The sequence below is a fragment of the Podarcis cretensis genome, assembly GCF_951804945.1.
Source record: "Podarcis cretensis genome assembly, chromosome: 10".
NCBI lineage: Eukaryota > Metazoa > Chordata > Lepidosauria > Squamata > Lacertidae > Podarcis > Podarcis cretensis.
The window spans coordinates 11,425,782-11,443,948 of NC_137179.1; the positions used below are offsets into that span (position 1 = coordinate 11,425,782).

The following is an 18,167-nucleotide window of genomic DNA, read 5'->3' on the forward strand; positions in this document are numbered from 1 at the left end:
CAGTCAAGGAGCAAGACTGAGGGAGTTAGCAAGCAGGGAGGAGCAGAAGTGACGTGGGGAGTACAGAGGGAGGGAGGATTGGTGGAAACCTCCTTTGCACCCGAAACAACATGCACCAAGGCACATGGCTTACCCTTCTGTCTTAAGCAGTGTTTCTGTGGTTCATAGGAAAGAGACTATTATCTTGCAGTTGCTAGAGACAAGGTGGAAGATGCAACCAGGTCTTATGAAGATGCAACCAGGTCTTATGAACACTTATGAATAAGTGTTAGATTTTGGTACTCTTTAGTTACAAAACATCAATATGCATGCCTATGAACTGAACCACAGCAACCTAACTAAAAGAGTGGGGTTAGTGAAGTCCATAGGGCACAAAGAGTGGGAATCCTGTGGGTCAAATGTGGAAAAGTCTTAATTGAGTGGGTGGGGTTATGGATACATGCCATGTTCGAAACAACTCTGCAAACAATTCCACAGCCCTCCAACTCTAACTCTCAACATAATCTCTGGCTGACAGATACTGTTGCTTTACAGGTGCCCTGAAGTGCAGCCAAGCTATTACCTACCGTAATATTTCTCTTTTATTTCAGTAAGCATTATAATGGGGAGAGGAGGGCTAAGGAAGGGAAGCAAGTTTTGTGGCCTGGTAAAAAGCTGGCTTATCCCAGGCCAAAGAGACTGAGCTGTTGTTGCATGGTGGGAAACGGGACTTTGAGATCAGGCTTAATCCTGCATCTCATTGAAGAATCTAAAGTCCTTGAAACTGTTATGCCCTCATTCAGTTTCTAATAATACCTTCGTAGCCCTTGAATAACTTGTGGATTTGTAAATCAGTCGTCAAATGTACTGTATGTTAAAATATCTCTTAATAGGGCTGTTCCAGAACTGGTTGTCTTGATTGGCTTCAGTTTTCTTGTGCTGGAAAGCGCCTTCTGTTTTTGGCAAGCAGAATGGAATCACATGTTCGAAAGCTGTTCTTTGGAGAACTATTTTCCTCCTGCTTCTTTCCCACCACTGTCCTCTGTCTCATTTCCCCACGCTGGTGTTTGAGCCTATTGGCTGTTGCAACGTTTGGTGGATGTTACCTTGGCACTTATGGGACACGGGTGGCGCTGTGGGTTAAACCACAGAGCCTAGGACTTGCCGATCAGAAGGTCGGCGGTTCAAATCCCTGTGACGGGGTGAGCTCCCATTGCTCGGTCCCTGCTCCTGCCCATCTAGCAGTTCGAAAGCACCTCAAAGTGCAAGTAGATAAATAGGTACCGCTCCGGCGGGAAGGTAAACGGAGTTTCCATGTGCTGCTCTGGTTCGCCAGAAGCGGCTTAGTCATGCTGGCCACATGACCCGGAAGCTGTATGCCGGCTCCCTCGGCCAATATAGCGAGATGGTTGCCGTGACCCCAGAGTCGGCCACGATTGGACCTAATGGTCAGGGGTCCCTTTACCTTTACCTTTACCTTGGCACTTTGGATAGTGTGGCATGGATAGGGCTGCGTTCTGCTGGGAAAATTTTGTTTGTAGAGAAAGAGAAAACACAATTAATTTTAAAAGTCCATTTTAGTAATAATAATAATAATAATAATAATAATAATAATAATAGGTGAACACTGATATTAAACAAAGTCCTTACAACGTCTTCCTTTCTGTGCCTTTTTGGTGATATGTGAAGGAGAATAAGAGCAGAAGATCGTCCCAAATGGTTTGGGCACGAGGGGATTCCTTGTGCTTCTCTTTAAAAATAAATAAATAAGCGCTTATGTGAACGTACCCCCTTATTTCAGTTCTGCAACAACATTTGACATTATAGCGTTAATGCCTAATGTATACAAGCATTGCTAATGTACTCGAATTAAAACACTGAATGCCACTGTACCCGTAGCTCAGCCATTAAAAATACATTAATGTTCTGTTTCCTGCAAATTGGCCCCCTTTCTCTGTAATTTATTCGGCAATAACGGCTATTTTTGTACATATATTTCCCTGGAAAGTTAATAGCCCCCCTCTGAAAGCTTTTTCGAGTTGCAGAACATCCACAGAGTGCAATGACGTTGCCTCAGCTCTGCTCTTAGGTTGGGTTGGGCTGGGCCCCTGTCTTTGTGTGTTTTTCTTTCTCTAAGGTCATTGCAATTTGGCTTCCAGGGTGCCACGGCCTCTCTGGGGCCTTGACCGCCCTGGTCTGTCTAGCAATTGAACCCACTTTGCCAGCGCCGGAGATTTAAGCCCACTTGCCCTCCTCTCGTGAGCACAGATTCTTAATTAAGCAACGAGTGCAGATGCCTCGGTCCTCCCAGGAATCAGGCAGCAATAATGCTGCAAAGTGTTCATTTTTAAAAAATGAATAAGACGAGAGCTGTGAATGCACACCAGAGGAGGAAAGAGGCCGGCCTCAGCTTCCGGCACAAGCAGTGAATCTTTCAGCTAAGTGAGGGAGTCTTTTGAAGCTGCATGGTTTTTAAGTAGAAGGGGCATTGAGTGACACGCACACACCAAATTTCCCATGCGATTGCTTTCTCTCCCTCTCTGCCACCCGCACACCCCCCCTTTTCCTGTGTGGTGTGGATTTTTAAAGCCTTGAAAAACAGGCTCAGAGCTGACTTAAAGAGGGAAGCTCCTGCCGCCACAGCAGCGACAGGCATGTTGCCGCACACTTCAAGATAACGGCTGTCTCGCAGACGCACTCGGAGATGAAAATGCAAAAAGAAGATGCAGGGCTATATAGGAAAGCTTGCCCGTGGGCAAGATGTTTTCTCTTTGGTGGTTTTAATTCCTCAAATCCTGCCAAGTGATTTGAGGTGGGTGGGATGGAATCGACAGGCAGGTGGGAAGAGGAAAAAAGGCATGGAGCTCCTTTGTACTTTGCTGGTTAAAAATGGGTTTTTATGCAGGTTCCATTCCCTTACACCTGCCAAGGGTCGTGCAGATCTTCCTCCCCTCCACCACCACATCTGATTTCGTATGTTCACTTCCCCTCCACGGAGCAACGGGAAGTGTCAGAGTGAAAGTCAGGAGGCTTGCGGGAGAGGGAGGGTGAGCTTATGCAACGGTTTGCAACAGAGAAATCTTGGACACACAGAAATGCTGTGTGGTGTGCACAAGCTCAGAGCCTAGCAGACTCGGGTATTAGTTTTCCGAATAAGTCTACAAAAGAAGGTCACTTGCTTGCCTGAACGCAGTGCTCTCTATAACTACTTCTGAGAAGGCAGAGGGCCTTCTAGGTAGTGGCACCCGCCCTGTTGAATTCCCTCCCATCAGATGTCAAGGAAATAAACAACTATCTGACTTTTAGAAGGCATCTGAAGGGAGCCCTGTTTAGGGAAGTTTTTAATGTTTGATGGTTTATTCTGCTTTTGATTCTGTTGGGAGCCTCCCAGAGTTGCTGGGGAAACTCGGCCACATGGGTGGGGTATAAATAATAAATTGTTGTTGTTGTTGTTGTTGTTGTTCATCACTGTCCTAGCTGGAAGCTCTGTCAGATGAAACGAAAGGTGTGACCTCCACAAGCCAAAGATGACTTTTTTCTTTGCATGATCATTAGGTGCTGGTAGAACTTAGAGCTACTGAAAGATATCGGTTGAACTTTGCATGATTTTAGGACAAAAGGAGGGCTACATCTTCTTGTTGTTGTTGTTTAGTCGTGTCTGACTCTTCGTGACCCCATGGACCAGAGCACACCAGTCACTCCTGTCTTCCACTGCCTCCCGCAGTTTGGTCAGACTCATGCTGGTAGCTTCGAGAACACTGTCCCACCATCTCATCCTCTGTCGTCCCCTTCTCCTTGTGCCCTCCATCTTTCCGAACATCAGGGTCTTTTCCAGGGAGTCTTCTCTTCTCATGAGGTGGCCACATCTACTCTTTGCCTATTTGGCCAATGCTTCTGTTCTCCAGCAGTGCCAGTGGCCACAACAACCTCCATCTCAGTAGCATCTGACATAGGTATCACATCCACCTTCACAGCTCCTTTATGCAATGTCATATCATGACACAGCATAGCACAGAGAGAAATTGGGGTGAAGAAGGATATGGTAACTGCTTTGCATGCAAACGTCCCGGGTTCAATCCCCAGCATCTCCAGGTGGGACTGGGTGAGACCCCTGTCTGAAACCCGAGAGAGCTGCTGTCAGTCAGTGTAGACAATAGTAGGTGGACCAATAGTCTGACTTGGTGTAAGGCAGCTTCCAGCTGGTAGCTACTGCCACTTCAGCCCTTCTCCAGGGGTCTTCTGGTCTCCTCCCTCTCCCCGCACAAGCACCCAGTCTTTCTTTTGATCCTCCCACTGCAGATTTTATGGTCTTGGACCACCACCTCTTCTTGTAAGGTTGCCTAAAGAGTCAACTCTCTGTTGGCCCAGGCTTCCTTCTTATCTGATGCAAGGAGCCTCTGTTTCCTACGGCCAGAGACATTTTAGCTTCCTGTGCCAGTTTCTTCTTTGAATGTCTATTATCCTAACTAATTTAAGGTTAGCTTAGAGCTTAGTATGCACTCTGCCAGCCAGTAGAAAAGGCCTAGCAAAGGGAGGGAGTGTGTGTGTGTGTGTGTGTGTGTGTGTGTGTGTGTATCCAGTAGCAGATGAAATTTGACTGCCTCAAGAAACTGAAAATCTTAGCTTGTAAAGTAAACCTGGCAGTAGTTATGGGGCCTGCTCCTTGTGGATTGCAGGTAATTTAATTCACAATGCATTTGCTTCCCTCTGGAGTAGATCTTGACAACAGCACAATCACGTGCACACACACACACACACACATGCACACACACTCCAGTCAAACAGCTCCAATTTAATCCTAGGTGTATAGCTATCATGTGGCTCAAGTGTGTTTTTCTAAACTATACATGTAGATACAGGCACTTCGTTTTCCAAACACTGGAAAAACTGCACATATGCAGGGTGGGAGTGGGGATGCATGGGAGCCACTCTGTAACAAAACCAGCACTACTTTCCCTCTGCTGTTCATACATTGGGAACATAAGTAGAGCCTTTCTGGGTCAGGCCAAAGGCCCATATAGTCCAGCCTCTTTTTCTCGCTGTGGCCAACCAGATGGTATCGGGGCAGGAGCCAGGAGCAGGCCGGCAGTGACTCGCACCCGGTGTCAGTGTAGTGAGCTCTTTATTCAAAGAAACAAGCAGCTCAGGAGGCCAGCCCTATGGAGCGCAGGAACTCCTGCCCCAACGAGGCAGTTGCGAGGGCTGAAGGTCCCTGCCTTCCCACAGTTCTCTTAAATCTCCTTCTTCCCCTGGTTCATTCCCAAGCAAGCTGAGGCCCCTTTGTCTTGCCTGTATTTGCTTGGCCCTCTTCATATCTCTTTGGGTTCTGGGAGACCAGAGGAGAGAGGAGATGGTCGCTGCAGGAGGGAGTGACAGCCTGGCTTCCTGAGCAGCCTGACTCATTGCTGTCTCTTGGTCCTCTTCCTCTCCAGCCTCCTCTCCTGCCTCTGGTTCCGGGCTGCTCTCTGCCACAGACTCTTCCTGCTCACTAAACCCTGTTGCCTCTTCAGCTTCTGATACCTTCTCCATCCAGTCCTCTCCCTCTTCTCCCTCTGACCACATATCGTCATCCTACCACCAATCTCCTGGCTCTGAGCCTTAGATAGATAATTATGGTCAAAGACCAGCTCACATAACATAACACAATAAAAACAGCATTCATAAAGATAAAATATGCAATCGGAGCAGATTGCAGCAATAGCTCATGAGTTAAAATTGAGATATATACATACACCCGTACAACTGAGATTTGGGCTACCATAACAAAAATTGACCCTGAGGCGCTCGAAAGGGCAAATTCAGCATTTCCCTAGTAAGCTATTTTCTTCTGGAGGATGATCTGTGCCTACAAATCTGGGCACAGAATCTGGCTACCAGCCAAGTCATCTTATGAGCTGTGAGCCTTCTTTCCCTAGGGGTCCCTTGGTGGTTCCCCAGCTGGTGCCTCTCACCCCACTCCTCTGCATCCAGCCAGTCCATAACAGATGGCTATAAGAAGCTTGCAAGCAGGACTTAAGTACTCCAAGAGTGGAGAAGAGAGCGTAAGCATCCAGAAATCAGAGGTACGCTGCCTCTGATATTGGAGGGCCTGTTTGGAAAGCCATGGGTGAAAATCCTTTCGATAAGCCTGTCTTGCATGAATATGCTTCCTCCGAACCATTTGGTACTGTAACTCCCATTTCTGCTGGCACTGAATGCAAAAGCCGTTGTCTCTTTCGCATCTGCCTTGTGATTGTGACATTAAATCAACAAATGGCTAGTTAAGCGTTTTGCAAACTGTATGTGGAACACTCCCTAAAGGCTCGACTCCGTAACATCATACAAAATACAAGTGTGACTCAGGCAACTAGAGAATGAGACAGAAGCTCAGCCTTTCACTCTGCTGCTGTTCCAGGCCCAGACTTTGAAGTAATTTCATGGAATGAGCTCACATGGTCTATCCAGTTTCTAAATATACTGAGCAGATGTATGTGTGTGTTTGTGTGTGTGTGGACAGATAGATAATGTTTCCCCTCTTCTGCTGGGTACAAATAAGAAGATTACAGAAACTGTAGCTATACTCCTGTTGAAAGCAATGAGCTAAAATCTTATCCAAATAAGCATGACCACATTTCCCTACCTGTCAATAGTTATGCGATCTTGTATCTCACCTTTGCTTGTTCACAGCCCTATAAATCTTAGATCAGTTCATCGGTTCAATAAATTGACACATTACAGGCAGGCAGGCATTCATGTGCCTAGAGTTCGACTTAGGCACCGGAGAACATCTCTTGCAAACATGGATTCCAGTTTTGTGCCTGTCTGTGTTCCATCCTGGCAAGGAAGTGGCTTGGAGGATGTATTTTGGCCAGATAAAAGCACTAGGGGAGTAAAGCTGGACCAAGGAGCGGTGTGGCCTGGGAAACGGGCCAAGGGACAGAAAGAGAATTGGGGGGAAATTCATCTCCTGGGCCTGTGGTTCCCCTAACCATCAAGCACAGCTTGGGTGCTATATAGATTATCAAATTTGCAGGAGTTGTAAATTGAGTTGTTCTTTTTTTTTTTACACAACTGTTGTATGCTACACTGCAATGTTTATATTTTATGCACTCGTGCACTGCATATGTTCTGTGCTTGTGTTTTCCTGACCCTGGCTGTGTTGTCATTCTGATAGCATTGCCTAAAACTCTTATTGAAAACAGAAGATAGCATCAATCAAGCTTACTAAACCTGATTACTAGAGAGTCAGCTCCGTTGAGTGCGCTAAGGCATAGATAATTTGCTTCCATGTTCACTCCCTGGCATCTCCAGCTTAGGGGCTTGGAACGTTCCCTGCCTGAAACATTGAACAGTTTCTACCAATCGGCGTCAAGAACGCCAAGCTAGATGGCGTATTGGCCTGAGTTCATTTAAGGCGCTGCCCTGTGTTTCCAGATTCCCTTGCATGCATGGCCAATGCATGCTGCGTTTGTACCCCGCTCAATGCCAGTAATTTCAGGACATGTAGCAACTCTGAGATTGACCCAATAAATCCAGCTCCCCCCTCTACTTTCCCTGCAGCACAGCCTGCCCCCCTCCCCCAGTTCTCTCCCCAACCCCCTCCCTTTAGGAACGCTGCTTCTTTCTCCCCATTTTATCAAGAATGTTGATATCTAGGGCATGAATGCCAATGCCGAAACGTACATTCAATTAGGAGCCAGCTCCTGACTGACCTACATAACAGTTCATTCATGAGATAACATGACCTGCAGCCATAGAGATGAGAAGGGGAGGGGGAGAGTCAGTTGATTGAGCCAGGCTTGGCTGTACATGCCGCAAACTCTCTGGTGACTGGGGGAATCGTCTAAAATTAGAGCATGTTACACATTACCAAGAGGGGCTTTCGGCACACCATTCTCTGTTCTCTCTCTCTCTGCAGCAATATTTCTTTTATGAGATGGGCATAATAATTTGTCACTTTGGCTCTCCCTGTAATCCTAGAAGGCGTAACTTTCATTAGCACGGTGCACTTAGGTAGACGGCGAGATGAGCAATTAGGTCATTGATGGTTATGGTTTTCTGATGTCAGCTGTGGCGAAAGGGACTAGATCGAGTCAAAGGTGAGGTGGTGGCATAAAAGACGTAATGCTGTGCAAGTGGAAGCTCTGATGCCTTACATGGGCACAGATATATTATTATTGGGGGTGTGGGGGGTATGCCAGCCTCGCCCAACTTATATATTACAGTGGACACTCGGGTTGCGAACGTGATCCGTGCAGGACGCACGTGCGCAACCCGCAGCATTTGCAACCCACAGTGGTGCGTCTGTGCGCACGCAGGTTGTGATTCAGTGCTTCTGCGCATGTGCAACCGCCAAAACCTGGAAGTAACCTGTTTCAGTACTTCCAGGTTTCAGCAGTCCGTAACACAAAAAAACACAACCTGAAGCGGCTGTAACCCGAGGTATGACTGTATATGTGCTGAACCATATTTCAACAGCATAAGTTTATAAGAATATTAACACACACACACATTTTTATATAGTGATATGCATGATTCATAGAATCCTAGAACCGTAAAGTTGGAAGGGACCACGAGGGTCATCTAGCCCAACCCCCTGCAAGGCAGGAATCTCAGCTAAAGCATCCATGACAGATGGCCATCCAACCTCTGCTAATAAACCACCAAGAAAGGAGAGTCCACAACCTTCTGAGGGAGACAGTTTCACTTTCAAATAGCTTTATTCCTCATGTTGAGTCAGAATCTCCTGTCTTGGAGCCGTTGGTTCGAGTCCTACCCTCCAGAGCAGGAGAAAATAAGTTTGCTCCATCTTCTGTGTGACAGCTCTTGGGATATTTGAAGATGGCTATCTTGGGATATTTGAAGATGGCTACAACGCAGGTGGCGCTGTGGGTAAAAGCCTCAGCGCCTAGGGCTTGCCGATCGAAAGGTCGGCGGTTCGAATCCCTGCGGCGGGGTGCGCTCCCGCTGCTCGGTCCCAGCGCCTGCCAACCTAGCAGTTCGAAAGCACCTCCGGGTGCAAGTAGATAAATAGGGACCGCTTACCAGCGGGAAGGTAAACGGCGTTTCTGTGTGCGGCTCTGGCTCGCCAGAGCAGCGATGTCACGCTGGCCACGTGACCCGGAAGTGTCTCCGGACAGCGCTGGCCCCTGGCCTCTTAAGTGAGATGGGTGCACAACCCCAGAGTCTGTCAAGACTGGCCCGTACGGGCAGGGGTACCTTTACCTTTACCTTTATCATATCTCCTCTCAGTCTCTTCTTTTCCAGGCTAAGTGTAGCCAGCTCCCTGAACTGTTCCTCGTAAGGCATGGCTTCCAGGCCCTTGATCATCTTGGTTGCCCTCCTCTGCACACCTTCCAGCTTCTCAGCATCCTTCTTAAATTGTGGTGCCCACCCAGAACTGGACACAGTGCCCCCAGGTGGGGTCTGAGCAAGGCAGGAGTGCTTCCTGGCTCAGGTAGCATTGTTGCTGTTGCTGTTGCTGCTGCTGTGCCCACCTATCACAGGCAAAATTAAGTGGATGGTGCTGCCACCAACTTGCATGGTGTCAACCCTACTTAGGCCTTCATTATATCCATGCCATCTGCCCTGGAATAAAGCCCAGATCCAAGGGATGCAACTGCATGTTATCTCAGCAAATGTGCATAGCTACTGCTGGGTTTGCTGAGTAAATGCAGAGGGGACGCTTGTTTAGAAGAATCTGTAGGCAGGAAGTGTACAGCTTCTACTATTTACATTCCTGAAGAAGAAAAGGGAAAATAAATGAATAGCAACAAAATATGAGACGAGGAGCTTTTGGCCTTTTTCAGTGTGTTCAGTAATTAGGGACAGAGAGATCTGTCAGTTTTAGTTTTTGAAAGTGCTAACAATTTTCATAAGAACTTTTTGAAGAGAAGGAAGGAAGGAAGGAAGGAAGGAAGGAAGGAAGGAAGGAAGGAAGGAAAGAAAGAAAGAAAGAAAGAAAGAAAGAAAGAAAGAAAGAAAGAAATTGGTGGCTAAACATGGAAAACTGAACTTAAGAATGGAAAGAAAATAATAAACTTTCCCCCCCCCCCAAACTCTTATTTAGTTCCCCAAATTTCTCCATCAGTTTCCCCCGTTTTTTCAAGTCTTCATGAAAACCCATGAGCATTTCTCCTAAGCTATGTTTTTTTTTGTATGCAACTTTCTCTACCATAATGCATTTTTAAATGTTACATTCTATAATATATACATTTTAGGCACAGTTTCCAATATTTAGCACATTTTAGTAAACATTATTTTGTTGGAGAACTGCATCACAACATTCAGAAAAGTGCAAATTTTGAAGGATGGTTGTGTTTTGGCTTGCTTATTTTTCTGGGAAAAGAAAATGCGAACCAAGCTGAATTTCTCCTCAATTCCTAGCTGTAAGATTCCTTTCCCTTAAGTACAGCAACTCTTAGAGGCGGGTGCTTAACCCTTCTCAAGCCTATCAATTCTCCCTGGTTAAAAAAAAAATCATAAGGCCAGTCTATTCCCTCCCCAACCCTGCTTCCATGTCAGATCAGACTTGTTTTCAGTCTTGGGTTCTTAACTACTGGAGGGTAGGGGTTTAAAAATTGGTTTAAAATGACCAAAGGGGATTCTCAGATGAGAATCAAGAGGCAGGGAAAGGGTTAAGCACACACAAACTCACTCTTCCCGATTCTCACTTATGAAAACTATACGTCTGCACATTATCCACCACACATTTGGTTTACAGAAATTTCAAATCGATACACAGTCAAATTTCTGCCTAATATTCACAGTAGGGCAAAGTGTATATTCCTCATACAATGCAATTTTTGTGTGCTTGTTTCACTAATGCATGCATTGGAATATGTGTTTTCGTTAAGAAAAGTACACAGTACTTGGCTGGAGAACTGCATTTCAAAATTCAGAGAAGAGTGGATTTTGAAGTTTCACTGCATAACCCTTTGTGTTTTGCTCCAGAAAGTGCAAATTTTGTATGCTTACCTTTAAATGTGAACCAAATCTAACATGTCTCTCATCCCTGAAAACCTGTGAAGTAGGTTAGGCTTGAGAGTGTGAACTTCATGGCTGAGTAGGGACTTGAACATGGGTAGGGCTGTCATACATCTGGAATTTCCCGGACATATCTGGAATTTCTGAAAATCAGTAAAAATGTCCTGGAAAACTCAGGCGTAGGGCAACCCAAAGTTGAAAGTGTCAATTTTTGTGTGTGTGAATTTCCTTTAAAAAATAGCTCAGAAACTTCTTGCTCAACAACCTTTGTGTCTGGATTTTCACTTTTTGAAATATGGCAACCCTAAGCATGGGTTTCTCTGATACTGTTAGCTGGAAAACACGCAGAGACACACAAACTACTCACTCCACTGTTCATCCACTCACAACTTAACTTGGTGGTCTGTGAACAGAAGAAATCTTGCATTGACCATCGACTTTCACGTCCATAAAAAATGGTGTTCATCTAATTGTAGTTGATTGTTTTCTTAGCGCGCTATCCTGCAATGTTCCAGGACAGCAGCTTTAATTCTTTGTCCCTCCATGGTGTAGATTTGTTGGGTCCACGGTGTCCAGTGACCCCTTTACATCTAAAAAAACACTCCCATTAAGTTTGTCAATAGGCATCTGCTGCATAAGGGAATGATTATCCATAACTCTTGGGGCTTAAGGGGGTGATTTGGACTTGGGGGAGTAGCTATTTCATTTGGGGAGAGTTTTAGATAGTTGAACCAGGTACTCGGAGATGTGACAGTCTGTTTTAGTTTTGCCTTACCATACACCAGCGGGGGCTGCAATTGGTCTTCGGAATCTACACATTTAAAGGCGCCTCCCACTGTCCTCTTGTCCACTAGGCACTTGGGGGATATAGGCCGTGTGTGTGAACCTTCCGTAGTCTCAACATGGGCCTCCTTTTTGGTCAGTCTGCTTCTCAGGGTGTCCAGTCTAACCAAGATTTCCTTTTGGGCTGGCATCTGCAGTGACCAGAACCGATTTATTAGGGCATGTTCTTCTATGGAGAAAAAGTCCTCTCTGTCGTTCAAATGAAGTTGAGTCCCAATAGGGGCTATGTTTTCCTGCTGGTGTACTAGGCTCTGGTTTTGCTGGTTTTGTTGCATATGCACTCTATCGTTTTGTTCCTCTGTTCCTGTTGTCCCTTCCCCCTTGGCCGCCAGTAGGGAGGTTAGCGGAGCTCTGTTTTCAAAGATTCTTAATAAATCTATTCCTTTCTTTAAAAATAGATTTCTTGTTCTAAAAATGAAGTTGACCAATTATGATCTGTGAAAGTGATCAGGGCACGGACTGAATGTCCATCTTGATATAGGTAGTCTATACTGTCTATGTCGGTTGCTTTAACTGCCCCAGGTAGAATGTTGCTTATAATAGTCAGCAGGTGCCTCACGCGGTCTGTCCCTGTGCGAGGACCCAGTGGTTTTGGATAGTTCATGAATACCATCTTTTCCGGGCTTAGGACCAGGATCCATTCTTTCTACTGGGGGCTTGGAGTTCCCGCGGGTTCCCGTCTATATTGGAGATCCCCGACTTACTTCTGTTTGCAGTTGCTACAGGGGTCCTAGGTGGGTTCAAGACAGGAGCATCCAGCTGTAATTTGGTTGCTTTTGTCAGGCTGGGCGAATATAGGGGGAGAACGGCCGTGGGGGGGGGCTTATTTCTTTAAATGTACTTGGGGAATTATTTTCACATATGGGGAGGGGTTTGGTCTTTGGCGAGTCTCCCTTGTCGATCTCTTTGGTGCCTTGAGCTTTGATTTTTTTTTTTTTTTGTAGATATAGGAGGTGATGATAATAAGTTGAAGAGTTTCTGCCACTGTTTTTTGCTGATGTGTTGGGTTTTTCTAGACGGCTTAAAATTTTTGATGTTTTTAGTTTTCTTCGTCTTGGGTTCCAGTTTTCTTTTGCGTGAGTTCTTTTTGGGTTGTATGTGGATTCTAGCATCTGAGTCCAGGGTCTGATCTGTGGCTCTTTTTGTTTGAAATTCTCCACAAGCGTCAGGAGTAGGCCATTTGTTACTGCTAGGAAGTTTTTTATATTGTAGAGGTCTGTGTGTATCTGATCTATTTGATCATGTAACTGGTCATCCCTCTCTTCTATACTGTTGGCATTCGCTGTGGGCTGAGGGTCTTGCTGGTTTTCCCTGAGATTCTGAGTTGATTTTTGGTGCTCGAGGTCATTGGGGTTGGGGGAATTCGTCATCAAGGTGTTCTCAGCTAGGTCCAGTTCCTGCGCCCAGCTCATGGAATAATTTGGTCTTTCATGCTTAGTTTGTAAGTCTTTGCGTTGTATTGACCAATCCAGCACAGTAGGGGCAATTTCTTTTGGAGTGCTCTCGTGCTGTGGATTCTTATTCCCTTTTTTCACTTTCACTTAACCGACCTGGAACAATCTATCAGAGAAAAGGCCACCGCCCATGGGGCAGAGGGTCATGGATGAATGATAATCCAGCTTCTACCTAGGGTTTTAATAGGTCATAAGATTTTATGGTAACTATATTCGTAATGTATTTTTGTCGGTGTTTGTCCTTTGATGCTATGGCCTGTCGGCTACGCAAATAAAGTCTATTCTATTCTTCTAATTGTGGTTGATATAAACTCAACCCAACACTTCTGGAGTAGCAAATGGATATATTTTTTAATTGAAATGTTGCAGCGTGTCTCTCTAATAAACTATGAGATAGTTCCCCTCTGCTCTTAAAAGTGTTTCTAGAGTGCTGAAACGCCAAGGCCTTTGCTTGGTGCAGAAATGTGTGTGTGTGTGTGTGTGTGTGTGAGAGAGAGAGAGAGAGAGAGAGAGAGAGAGAGAGAGAGTGGTGGGGGAAGTTTTGCTGGCGAACGGATGTCTTCGCATATTGCCAAACCACAAAGGAAGCTGCAGAGCGAAGGCTCGAGGTCTCTGGTGCAAAAACTGCTCGACCAGTTGAGAAGCAGGAACTGGTGAAGATCTGCATGGAGCCATGTTGAGGTATTCTTTTTAAAATGGTTTTTTTCTTCCTCTACCTTGTCCTGAAAGAAGGTTAAACCGTAGGACCTGAACGATGTTAAGATGCCTGGATGACCTTTCTGGGGGAATCGAGGGCAGGTGGCGCTTTGCAGAAATAAAATTAAAAAATGTTCCTTTTGAAAACTTGGCTATTGTTAGGGAATGAGGACAGCGAGGGAACAGGGCTGCGTACGAGGGAGACCAAGGGGTTCGCTTGAACAGGAAAGGCCTTGTGCCCTTACACAATCCACAGGGAGAGTTTGAAATAGCCACAGAGAAGAGGGTTTTTATCTACACAAAGCCCAGGTGAACGGCTTGCTTGGACATCTTTTGCTTTCTTTTTCAATAAACCCCCACAGTGCCTCTCTTTGTGGTTTGTTAGAGGCTTGTACTTTTCTCTCTGTGTGTTTTTTAACGTGTCCTCTTTGGGTGAGGAAAGTTTTCCAAGTATTCAGAACACTTGTTTCAGGAAAAATAAGATTCAGAGCAGGAGGGGACCTGCAGTCTTCCAGATGTTTCTGGACTATCATTCATATCCTCTCTGATCTTCAGCCCTGCTAACTGGGGCTTTGGGGAGCTGTGTCCTATCACTGCTGGACCTACAGTGACCCCCCCCCCCGCTTGGACCCTGCTAACAGGAGGGAGAAGAAACCACAGGTGGGATTCTGTATATCCTAGTGTTGCGTCCCCAAATAACATTTTTCGACTGTGAAAATTTCAGGATTTTGCTTGGGATCTGGGTGATTGCCATGTTTTCAGTCAGGAAGGGATCCTTCTCACCAGTCCAAATTGATCTGTGGCCATTTTGTTTTATCTCTCCACTTCCTTACCGTTTCCTTTCCTGTGAGCTCCTGAGGGCAGGGACCAGTCTTGTTGTTTGTGTGTAAAATACACGTTGACAATGTGCTCTAAATAATAACTGTTGTTGTTGTTGTTGTTAAAGAACTCTTTGCCTTCAGTGGGTAGATCGGGATCTACGGGAGATTTCCAGTGGATAGTCAAGGATTTCTGACTCTTGGTTCTTGAACAATTGAAGCAGCGCAATTCACACAACCTTCTGCCTCCGCCACCCTAAATTATGCTTCTGAACTGAAGAAAGCTTGAGTAACCAGGAGTAGATTTTTGTGAGGAAGGTCTGTAAGCACCATTCAGTTCTGGGACTCAAATGTCCTGGTCTCAGAACTGTTTAATTCTATATGTATGAATTTTGCACCTGGCTGCAAAAGTTGGTGGATCTAGCAAAAACTAAAGCATATCCTGCAAGCCTGAACTCTGTCCACTCCTGCCTCACAGTATTTGCAGCAGCTACATTACTTTAAAATAGGTGCCCTTGAGGTTGGCTTTTCTCAGCTCTGCATCCAATCTCCTTGGTGTCTGCTGGAGTCGAGGATCTGAACTCAGAACTTCAGGATGAAGGTCCACTCTGTCCACGCAAGCTTGGGTCATATTCGCATCATACATTTGAAGCACTATGATGCCCAACTTTAAACAGCAGTGGCTTTCCCCCAAAGAATTCTGGGAGCTGTAGTTTATTAAAGGTACTTAGAGTTGCTAGGTGACTCCCTGTTCCTTTTCCTGAGCTACAATTCCCAGAGTTCCCTGTTAAGTGGCATTGATTGTGAAACTACTCTGAGATTTGTACCTCAGTGAGGGGAAGAGGGGTCTTAGCACATTTAAACTACAGCTCCCAGGATTCCTTGGAGGAATCCACGGCTGTTTAAAATGGCAGCATAGTGCTCTAAGTGCACAGTGCAGATGTGGCCTCAGATGAACTCGCAGTTCTGCCTTGTGCAGCTTCTTCTGGCTCTTTAGTAGTGGTAGTAGTAGTAGTAATAATAATAATAATTTATTACTTATATCCCACCCATCTGGATGGGTTTCCCCAGCCACTCTGGGCAGCTCCCAATAGAATATTAAAAGCACAATAAAACATCAGACATTAAAAACTTCCCTAAACAGGGCTGCCTTCAGATGTCTTCTAAAAGTCAGATAGTTGTTTATTTCCTTGACATCTGATGGGAGGGTGTTCCACAGGCTGGGTGCCACTACCGAGAAGGCCCTTTAGGGAGGACGGCCTCACCTTCACCTCTTTGACAGTAACTCAGAAACATACCTATACTTCTAGTTTATGAAATTCAAGGTGGGTGGGTTAGAAATACCCAGCGCCACAACTCTGAAAACTATTAGGTCTCCAGAGCTGGACTCGAGTCACTTTTGCAAGATAGTAGAAATGAGAAGCTCAAATGCATGGGGTTGGCACAATTTCTCCCCCACCCAACCATGTGTTAACTCTGTAAGAGCTAATCTAGCTACTGTAACTTAATTACAGCTGTAACTGACTTACTTGTGGGCGCAGCTTCTCAGAACAAGCTGACGGATTTCGCTGAGAGTTGCTTTATCAGCCTTTTAAAAAAAAGTGATAGGGATTTCAGGTTTGTTTGTTTCTCTGTCAACTTTCTAGCGCTCCCAAGTTGTGCGTTCTGAAATGCACACAGTTTCATTCATAATCTGGACGCATCACACCCCTTAGAACCAGTTGGAAGGGACCATGAGGGTCATCTAGTCCAACCGCCTGCAGTCCAGAGATGTTTTGCCCAACATGGGACTCGAACACACAACCCTGAGATTGACAGTCTGGTGCTCTTGCCTACTGAGCCACACACTCTTTGGGAAGAAGATGGGAAGGTTGAAACCCTGAAGGTGCCCAAATTTGAAACCAACGGGTTTCAAGTCACTGAGAAGACTTTTTGTGCCTTTAAGGGGGGAGAGGTTGTTTCCCTTGATGGAAGCACCCAATGCTGTTTGGGTGGGGAGAGGAAGGTCCTTAAACTGCCTCTTTTGTCAGAACTAGATAACATCTTGTTATGAGTTGTCACGTTTAGCAAAACGGTGGAACACTTGTGAAACACCCATCTCAAAACCACAGCACACTTTTCCTGGAATAGCTGCATGGTTATTGGTTCCAATATGAGGCAGAGCAGGCTTGCAGAATCTTTCCTTTCCTTTCCTTTCCTTTTTTTTTTGTCTTACGTCCCTGGCTCACTGTCATTTGGGGCTAGAAAGGTATCTGGAACCTTGTTGGGTTTTTGGTGTTGTTTTTTTTGCAAAGATTGCATTAATCCTGATCACTAAATAGAGCCTCTAAATATTCAGGAGCAGGTTCATCAGGGTGGTCATGTGACCCGTTTCCACACAGAGGACTTCCCTTTATTTGAAGGAATCCCATGTGAAGGTCAGTGCTGTCCAAAACAAGTTTAAAGATAAGAACCATCAGAAAGGAGAGCAGAGATGGCCTTGAAGTTACACATAAGCAGTGAGCAGAGCAGTGAGCAGATCTTGTCACAGCCTTCGCCACAACAGAGAGCTGTGCTGAGTTTGTAGTAATTATTTGTAAAAAATTTACAGCTGTACAGTAATACCTCCACAAATGTCCGCCTCATCTAGCGTCCATTCTGGCGAACGTCCATTGCAAACCTGGAAGTACTGGAACGGGTACTTCCAGGTTTGCCGCATGTGCAGAAGAGCTAAATCGCACTTCGCGCATGCACTTCGCGCAAACCGCTCCATGCGCATGTGCAGATGCGGCGCTTTGCCCTGCGTCCTTTTCGGCTAGCAACCGCGGCTCCAGAATGGATCCCGCTCACAAAACAAGGTACCACTATACATATAAATTAGCATGTGCAAATTTTAAGCGAATCTTTACTCTTTTGTGTGTGTAGTTGTGTTTCCTCTTTTTGGGGCAACGAATAAGTGGAATATGAATATGCTGAGGGCAGTGGTGAACAAGGATAGAAACGGGCTATTGTGGTTATGCCCTGCTTGGGGGCTTCCCAGAGGGGGCTACTGTAGGAAATAGGAAGCTGGCCTAGACAAACTTTCACTCTGATCCAGCAGATCCTTTCTAATCTGGATGATGCACGAAAGAGCATAGGTCCTGGGCCATGAGAACTGCACTCTCCACGTCCTCAGGTTCAGCTGCTTGATTTGAAGACGCTTGGCGCAGGTTTTTGAGCTAGCCAATCAAGATGTTTCATCCTGTCTTCCAATCACGTGGCCTGATGTTGCATCCATGCACACACTGGCCCATTTGTGCTTCTTCCTCTGAAAAGGGCTCTGTGGTTTGAGCTTGCACAATCTCGCTCGTGATGTGGCCAAAGCTTGGGTGAAACTCTTACAAATCCAAGTGGAAACATCTGCTGCAAACGGCGTTTTTCTCCTCCGTACTAG

General features: G+C 45.7%; 1 protein-coding gene across 30 annotated transcripts in view; it reads left to right on the forward strand.

Moving 5' to 3' along the window:
* CELF2 (CUGBP Elav-like family member 2) overlaps window positions 1–18,167 on the forward strand; it is a 561,934-nt gene that overhangs the window by 268,184 nt on the left and 275,583 nt on the right. The window contains exon 1 of one of the 30 annotated variants that reach the window (XM_079992624.1): window positions 13,761–13,922. The exons of the other annotated variants lie outside the window; for them this stretch is intronic. Coding sequence (XP_079848750.1) covers window positions 13,915–13,922 — 8 coding nt within the window. The 5' untranslated portion in view covers window positions 13,761–13,914. Of the gene's footprint in view, window positions 1–13,760; window positions 13,923–18,167 lie in introns of those variants that run through there. 30 annotated transcript variants of the gene reach the window in all.